The sequence below is a fragment of the Chaetura pelagica genome, unplaced genomic scaffold (assembly GCF_000747805.2).
Source record: "Chaetura pelagica isolate M959 unplaced genomic scaffold, ChaPel_1.0 scaffold38, whole genome shotgun sequence".
NCBI lineage: Eukaryota > Metazoa > Chordata > Aves > Apodiformes > Apodidae > Chaetura > Chaetura pelagica.
The window spans coordinates 16,279-25,188 of NW_009954181.1; the positions used below are offsets into that span (position 1 = coordinate 16,279).

The following is an 8,910-nucleotide window of genomic DNA, read 5'->3' on the forward strand; positions in this document are numbered from 1 at the left end:
CTTTTTTGTTTTTTCTCCCCCCCCCCCCCCAAAGGTAATAAATTGTTTGTTCTGCTCAGATCGGGATCGTGCTGTTCCAGCCGTGGGGAGGTCCCATGTGGGATGAGGAGGATCACAGCAACATCATGTTCCTCACCATGTGCTTCTTCTGGCACTGGGCTGCTGCCGTGGTCATCCTGGCTATAAACTACACCCTGGCTTACTGGTATGGCTGGGGCATGGAGCAGGGCAGAGAGGGGTGGGGATGCTGGTGGAGGACAAAGTCATGGCTGAACAAGTTTTAGGGCATGGGCAACAGGTCTGTGGGTTGTTTGTTGAGCACACAGAAGGGTGTCAAGCAAGACGCACAAGCATTAAGCACCAGGAAGTCAAATAGCCCTGAAGCTGCTCCTGGAGCTCACACCCTTATTTTTTTTCTCTGCACTGGGCACTGAAAATCAAACTTCAAGAGAGAAATCCAAGTGCTCCCAGGAGCACCTGGCACTTGGTCTCCTCTCTTGTGGGGATTTTGGAGCAGCTGACACTGAGTTATAGAGGCTGAGCTATAGCACAGCACTGTCTGATGACTGAGACACCCCCAGCCCCCAGCTGGGCTTTCCCAAAGGGATGGGAAGGGGATGTTATCCCACTTCCAGGCCATGAGCCTCCCAGGGCTGCTGCTGCAGGAGGGGCAGCACGGCCTGTGTAAATAGACATGACATAGAATAAAAAATGAGCAAAGCCCAGCTTTTTCACAGAACCACAGAATCCCAGGGGTTGGAAGGGACCTGGAAAGCTCCCCCAGCCCAACCCCCCTGCCAGAGCAGGGGCACCCAGAAAAAAAAAGTGGCCAGGGGGGTTGGAATGTCTCCAGAGAAGGAGACTCCACAGCCTCTCTGGGCAGCCTGGCCCAGGGCTCTGGCACTCTCACAGCAAAGAAGTTCTTCCTGAGATTCACATGGAACCTCCTGGGCTCCAGTTTGCACCCACTGCCCCTTGTCCTGTCACTGGACATCACTGCACAAAGCCTGGCTCTGTCCTCCTGACACTGCCCTGAACAGATTTGTGCCCATGGATGAGGTGGCCCCTCAGTCTCCTCTTCTCCAAGCCCAACAGACCCAGCTCCCTTGGGTCTGGGCTCCCCGGGGTGGCTGGGGCTGGGTTCAGGAGGTGTGTGCTGGGTTCAGGAGCTGTGTGCTGGTTCAGGTGTGTGCTGGGTTCAGGTGTGTGCTGGTTCAGGTGTGTGCTCTGTGTCCCAGCTGTGCCCAGCGGTGCCGGCGGGACGGGCAGCGCTACATCGGGCTGGGCGTGCGGCGCGACGGGGACACATCCCAGGCTGCCTTCCTGCCCGGCTCCGACGAGGAGTGACACCCATCACCAACCCTTCTGCTGGAAGAAAAACGATGGTTGCAGCCCCCCAAAAAATCAAAGGAAGTGTTTCTACTTTGGAAGAGCCACGAGCCGGGCGGGCCCACGACCTGCTTGTCGCCGAACGAGCCACTTCGCCCTGATTTTTACCCCCAGAATGAAGTGCAGAAGCCCAACCTGATGAAATTGCCTTGTCCTGGGTGTTCCCACTTGTTTTTCCTGCTGCTCCCACACATGTTTCCATGGTGATGAGCAGCATCCTTTGTCCAGCTGACTTTTCCAAGCTCCTGAGGGCTCTCCCAACCTGCTGTGATTGAGGTCAAGGAAACCTTCAGGTCGTGTCTCTCCAGGCCAAGGTGTCAACCCAAGGAGAAGAAACAGAGTGATGAAGGCAAGATTAGCTCAAATTTGCAACAGCACAGCTTGATCTCACACTGTACAGATTTCATCACCAGAGTTGTGAACTGAAGGTGGGTTTTGTTGGTGGTTTTCATGTTCACTTAAAGGCTGAAAGAGTGAATAAATGTGAAATAAAACCCCTCACTGAGCAGGTATCCTTATATTTAAGTCTGATAAATTATAGAGTGTGTGGTAATAGCTCAGACAAATCCATCCCTCAGACCTGTAATGCCTTGAGGGGCTGTAAGATACATGGCTAAACAGCAGGGAATCCTAAAACCTCCCAGTTTTCCAAGGAAATTAAGCCCCTCAGCTTGCAAAACAAGATGAAACAGCCACACAGTTTGGTTTTTGCCACCTGAGCCCTCACACAGAGTGTCTGGGAATGTCACCTCCTGGACAGGGGGAAAATCTGCCAGTAGTGAATATGAGGATTCAGTAAGTACATAAATATCTATTTAAAGAAAATAAAGACCAGCTGAATTGCAACTGTTCATGTCTCAAAGGCTGGGGCTGGGAGGACACCCTGCACTGGGGTCTTTTCACTGCTGTTTGAGGGAGGGGTGGGGATGGCAGCTGATTTTTGTGCTCATGGCTGAACAGAAAAGCAGCTCCTGGAGGGTCCAAGAGCCTGGGGAGGGCAAAGCTCAACACCCATTACCCTTGTGCAAAGAGCCTGCTGCAGACTAAGGGGGGCACAGCCTCGATTTTATTGCTCATTACCAGTGCTGTAAAGACTAACTGGTTTTCCTTGACCACCAGCATTACTATATTTCCACCCCTGAGCAGTTCCTCTTGCAGGGGAGGTGCAAACAGGCTGGGTGCAGAGGGAATTAAGCAGCAGTGACCCATCTCCAGCAACCCACCTGATGAAGGCAGGGCCAGTAAGTCTCCTGAGTTGGAACTGCTGAACATGAGGAGCATTGTAGAGATAATGAACGTTGGGTTGTTTTTTTTTTCTGCCAAGTGGAACAGTTTTCCTAAACTGCACAAACTCCTCTGGCAGTGATTTCCTTTTGGAAACCAAACCCAACATCATTTCCCACTGAGCATCCACCCGAGGGCAGCACGGACCCCAGGCTGCCTGGGTCACCTTGCAGCCACCTTCCTCCTCCCTACCCCCCAAAAAAGAAACCCCCAGGGGTTATTTCCACCCAAAAGCACCTGGATTAAAGCCAACCTAGGGTTTTAAAAGCCTTTTAAGGTAGGAAAGGGTTGATTTCCTTCTTTGTGGCTCTTAATCGAGTCACCATCTCGTTCCACCTCGAGGTTTTTCTGTTGTCCCTTGTCCCCAGGTGGCCACAAAATGCCTTTTTCCCTCTGCCTCATTAACTCCCTGCTCCTCCAAACATCCCAGGACTCTCAGCATCGTGCTTGCTAATTTGTTTTCCAGCTTTGGAGCACATTCTTTCCTGGGGTATGAAGGTCAGTGAAGGAGGAGAGATACAGCCTGTGATTAAGGAAGAAAATACAGGTGGTTTTCAGGGCTGGATGAGAATTTTTAGCTAAAAAACACCTTTGTAAACAGCTTAGGAACCCAAAAAATGTTTCTGGGTGCAGGGTAAATGGTTTACTATGCAGGGAGGTGCAATCAGAACCATCCCTGTCTTTATATTTAAGTGTGATGGATACAGCAGCACGGCCTGAAAGGGAGTCATTGCTTGTAACACAACCCTAATATTGAGGTGGTTTTCAATATACAAATTGAATTCTCAGCCAGTGGCTTCGTAGCACACCCTGGGGTGCACAGGGGGAACATCTGTAGCCATGTCCAGAGCTGGATGTGCTGCCCTGCGTGATGTCTCAGGGGTGGTTTTTGCCCTGTTCAACTGCAGCCTGATGGTGTTGATCAGGAAGGAGCTGCTGATCATCCCAGTCATGACACCAAGGCTCCTCTTATGAGGGAACCCTGATAACACCCCCCAAAGCAGACTAATAAAGGGTAGATCTAGATTAGACATTAAGAATTCTTTGCTGTGAGGGTGGTGAGAGCCTGGCCCAGGTTGCCCAGGGAAGCTGTGGCTGCCCCATCCCTGGCAGTGTTGAAGGGCAGGTTGGATGGGGCTTGGAGCAGCCTGGGCTGGTGGGAGGTGTCCCTGCCCATGCAGGGGGGTTGGAACCTGATGATCTTTCAGGTCCCTTCCAACCCAAACCAGTCTGGGATTTCAGTGAAAAATGAAATTCAGTGAAATATCTTAGGAGGGGGCTCTTCCCCCAGCTACAAAGACAAGACCTTCATCAAGAGCCCACCCAGGAGCCCCTGGTTTCTGGGACAGAGATAGGATCTGCTGCTGCCACCCTTCCTGGCCATGGTTATGAAAGGCTGAAATGATGGTGGAGGCAGCAGGACAAGCCCTGCCTGTGCTCACACCACCTGCTTCACCTCCTCTGCTGCCTGTTTGTGAGAGCTGCTGTTAGCATGTGTCATCATGATAATAATAATCCTCATCATCATACTTTGCACTTCCCCAACAACCATCCATCTGCAGCCCTTGAGCTGCTGGCAAACCTTTAATTAGCTTGTGCCTCCCACCACCCCCCAGAAGGAGACAAACATGATCACATTTTTTTTTTTTTCATTAGCCCCAAGCCTGATGATGAACCTTCAGGTGAGAGGATGTTGCAGCTGAGGGAGGGTGGGGAAATAAAAAGAAAACAAACATGGGAAAATCAAATCAAATTCAGTTCAGGGTTTAGCTCGAGGGGCTGGAGTGGGTTGGACACAGAGATGCCTCCCTTGGTTTTTCCCTGGGAGGAAGAGCAGGGCAGGTGTCCCCAGCTTCACTGAGCTGCTGTCCCCTGCCACTTGTCACAATTTCACCCTTGTTTTTGTCATGGTGATGGTTTAAAAGCTTGGAAACCCCCTTTCCTCCACTAGTTCCTACACCTGCAAGACTAGTAGGTACTTTCATACAAGTTGCCCTTTTCATACACACTTTTCTCCATGAGCTTCACCCTTTGCTGGCCCCTTAAGCCATGGAAGAAGGCACCTTGGTCCTCTGAGCAGATCCCTGTCAGCTGGGCCTCCTTCCCTCCCCTCTCTCTCCACCTGCCACTCTCCCACATCCTTTTCCCACTTTCTCCAAGGGTTTGACTCCTCCTGCCTGGGAAGCAGCTTGGGCAAAGCTGCTTTCTGGGCTGATGGTTTGTTGAGCTGGGTGGTCACTTGGGAAAACTGAGCTGCTAAGAGGTCCCCAAGGCTGCTCTTTGCCCAGCAAGCAAGGTAAGTATTTATTGCTTTATTATTTTTAGGGATCAGTCTGTAAGGAAGAGCTCCTGTGGTGCTTGGGTTGATGGGGCAGTGAGCTCCTGGAGCTTGAGTGAAGCTGCTTGTGTTGGTGGAAGCCTCTTTGCTGCTGATGCTCCAGGACCCTTTTGCAGCCTTTCTCCAGGTGTCTTGGAGGTGGGGATGTGGCTCAGCTCCCTGCCAGCACCACCCCAGCTTCTCCTTGTCCTCCCTCCTACTTGCTGCTGCTGATGGAGAGATAATGGGGAGAACAGAGCTCCTGGCTATGGCTTGGTGGCTTTTATGGCTGGGCTGGAGAGCAGCCCATCACCCTGGGGAGGCTGGGGCAGGTTTGTTTCCTTGCTCTTCCAGCCTTGGGGCTTCCCTGGGGAGCTGGCTCACGTGTGTGGCCCTTGGCAGGGCTGGGCATGGCTTATCCTGCAGCTCTGCTGGGGTGTTGGTTTGGGGTTCTTTGGCTGGTTGCAGAAGGAGGGATGTTTTTGTGGTTGCAACCTGGAGAAGCACAAGGTTGGGAATGCACAGAGTGGTTGTTAGTGGTCCAGGGTGTTCCTGCACCATCAACACGGTGCTCAGGAGGGCAGTGGGGACACTGGGGTGGTCTGTGGTACCTCTTGACCTGGAGGCACTTGGAGTTCTCACCTTGGCAGCCGTGGCTGTGGCTGCTTGGGCAGCACAGAGAGTGGAAACCAGCCCATCTGCTGGGGGAGGCAGGACCATCATCATCATCCTCCCCTTGGCTGGGAGAGAGGGCTCAGCAGGGCTCTGCTGTGCTTTGGGAGCTCCTGGCCCAAAACCTCCTGCCTACAGGCACTTTTGATAGAGGACCCCCCCCTTGAAAGGGTTTTATCATGTACCTGGTTGCCCTGTTCAGAGACTTCAGAGCCTGACCACAGCCTTGGCCCTTCTTGGCTCCTTCCAAATAAAACCCAGCACACCAACAGAACCCCTGTGGTTGCCATGGGCATGGGCTGCTCATCCTGATTCTTGTGGCAAACTCTGGCAGCTATTTATTTATTTTTTTACTCTAATAGCAGACACCAGGTGTCCCAGGTTGTGAAAGGTGGTTGACTCAGCCTGCTTTGAACTGGCCCACAGGATGTTCTGCTCCAAACATCCTGTCTGAGGGCCACCTCCCCGTGGTGACATCTCCCTTTATCTGCCTCTTCTGAGTAATAACTGCTCTTTGCTGCCACATCTGGAGCTGGGAGAAGGACAGGCAGGAGTGGCAGGTAAATTCTCCTACCCATCAAGAGAAATGTGCTGGGGATGTGGCTGGTCGAGCCTGGGGAGGGGTGTGGAGAGAGGGTCCATCTCTGCCAGGCAAAGGTTTAGTGTGATGTGAAAGTGGTGCTGATGGAGGTGGTCTACCCACAATCTGTGGTTTTAGCTTGGTTCTTTTTGGGGTTATCAGGTTTTGGGGGTGCATCGTGGCAGAGGAGCAGCTCTGCCCTGGAGCCAGGCTGGGAGAGCTGGGGTGTTCAGCCTGGAGAAGAGAAGGCTCCAGGGAGACCTTAGAGCACCTTCCAGTGCCTGAAGGGGCTCCAGGAAAGCTGGGGAGGGACTTGGGACAAGGGCAGGGAGGGAGAAGACAAGGGGGGATGCATTGAAATTGGAAGAGGGGAGGTTTAGATGAGGTATCAGGAAGAAATTCTTTCCTGTGAGGGTGATGGGACAGAGAAGCTGTGGCTGCCCCATCCCTGGCAGTGTTGAAGGGCAGGTTGGATGGGGCTTGGAGCAGCCTGGGCTGGTGGGAGGTGTCCCTGCCCATGCAGGGGGGTTGGGACTGGGTGATCTTGAAGGTCCCTTCCAACCCAAACCATTCTATGAGTCTGTGACTTTCAGGAGGGAGAAGTTTACTCTCTTCTGTTAGGTGAGGGCAGTTGGCAAGAGAGATGTGCCTGGGCAGCAAGGATGGAGGAGGATCCACAATGAAAAGACCTTCCAAGTGGTTTTGGCCTGATGCTGAGCTTGCCCTGGGCTGCTGCCAGGCTGATGGTTGCAGCCAAGGGGATGCTGATGGTTCTGCATGGACCAGCATCCGCCTGGCAGCATTAGCAGGAACAAACCAAAATACTCCATGGTGAAGGGCCTGGAGAGCCTGGAAATGGGGTAGAAATGTCCTCCTTCCCGGGGAGGGTGCAAGCAGGAAACCCTGTGAGGAGGGCAAGGAGCTCCCATGTGGCTCTTAAAAAGCCTGGAAGCTGCAGAGGCAGATGGGCAGCCCAGGGAATAACTCCTGACTGCAGCCTTATTCCAGGTCCTCTGGCAGCTAAACCAGCTCCCAGGGACCATAAATACCTCACTTGCTATCTTGGTTGCTTGGAAACACGTTTGGTTTCCCAGATTTCTGGCTGATTTATAACATAAGGTGTGTTTTCTGTGTTGCTTTGGTTTTGGTGGGTTGTGTTTTTTTGGGTGGGCCACATCCAAGCTTCTGCTTGATCCCAGTGTGGGTCTGGGATGTCTTTGCCAGGTGTGAGGTATCCCAGGATAGGTGGTGGGTGCTGAGGAGCTGTGTCCTGGTGGTAGGAAGCAAAGGAGACTTGTGGCAACAACCAAAAGCTTTGCTGACTTGGGCTGCCAAGAGGTTACAGAGTGAATGGGTCCCCAGCACCAAAGGGAGAGGCTGCCCTGCTGGGGAGGGGGTGGTTGGGGCTGGAGACCCCAGCTCTGACCCCGAGTGGTTTGGGGTGCTGAAGGTGATGGGGGGGTGCCCGGTGGATGTGGGGGGATAAACCCCCTGGTTACAGCTGGATGCTGCTCAGAGCAGCCTCTGGAGCTGCAGGTGGGACGTGTCAGGTGTCATTTCTGCTGCCTGGGCCCTGGGAGGTCTCTGTTCTCCTCCAGTTAACCTGTCAAATCAACACTTGTGCTCCGTGTGCTGCTCAGGGTCAGCTCCTGACTCCAGCCTCAGGCTCCTGTGGCCACAGCCCCTGCAGGACAGTGACAACACTTGGCTCTGCACTGGCAGTTTGCAGTGCTGAGATGTGTCCCAGTGCTCATCCCCAGCCACTGCAGCAGGGAGGTGCCTCTGCAGGAGGATGCATGTCCTGGACTGGGTGTCCAGGCTATAATCAGGACAGACATGAGTCTTTCTGGGACATGAACCATCTCACCCTAATGTAGGTGTCCAGCACAGAGCAGAAAGCCACCACTGATCCCTCAACCAGCTCCTCATCTGCCTGAAGGGCTCTTTAGTAGCCTCCCTCTTGCAGGTGAACCTTCATGTGCTGTAAAGAGTGTTGAGCTGGTCCTGGAGATGCAGTGGATGATGATGGGCTCTACACCCTGATCTCCTGCTCCCCCATGCAGGGCTGAACCAGTTTGGCTCCAGCTCTGCAGCCAAAACCCAACCAGGAATGTCTGGCAGAGCTCTCCTCACCCACGGCACTTGCCACGTCCTCCTGGATTAATGACTTTCTGGTGTGGGAGGGACTTGAAGAACATGCTGGGGTTGTTCCTCCAGCCTCTGCCATGGGCTTGGGGATCTATAAGCACGGGTGGCAGGTCGGTGTGGCAGCCCCAGGATGAGTAATGCTCCTTCCATGCATGTCCTGGCTCTGGAAAAGAACCAGAAAGGAGGGAAAGGGTGAGACTTCCTGGGGTTGTAGGTACATGAAGAGACAGGCCTTGCTGGAGGAACCCAGACCACCCCAAGGTAACACTGAAAGCTCAGTGCTGAGATCATTCCTTGGTCATTACTCACTTGACATCACTGCTCGTTCCTTTCTGTTCTTCCTGGGATTATTTTTGTTTTCCAACAGTCTGAGTAGGGGGTAAATACTTGCAGGGTTTTACTGCTGTGCCTCTGCTCCTCTCCAGCCTTGCTGGGACTGGTGTCTGTCCAGCTCAGCACCAGGGTAATTGACCTTCATGCCTGGAGCCTTCAAGCTCTTCCTGAAGGAGATGGAATCTCT

General features: G+C 53.2%; 1 protein-coding gene across 1 annotated transcript in view; it reads left to right on the top strand.

Annotated features, from left to right (window-relative positions):
* Nucleotides 1–1,347, top strand: part of LOC104393381 (transmembrane protein 45B-like) — a 6,138-nt gene extending 4,791 nt beyond the window's left edge. The window contains exons 4-5 of the mRNA XM_010002862.1: nt 60–205; nt 1,239–1,347. Coding sequence (XP_010001164.1) covers nt 60–205; nt 1,239–1,347 — 255 coding nt within the window. The remainder of the gene's footprint in view (nt 1–59; nt 206–1,238) is intronic.
* The last annotated feature ends 7,563 nt before the right edge of the window (nt 1,348–8,910 follow it).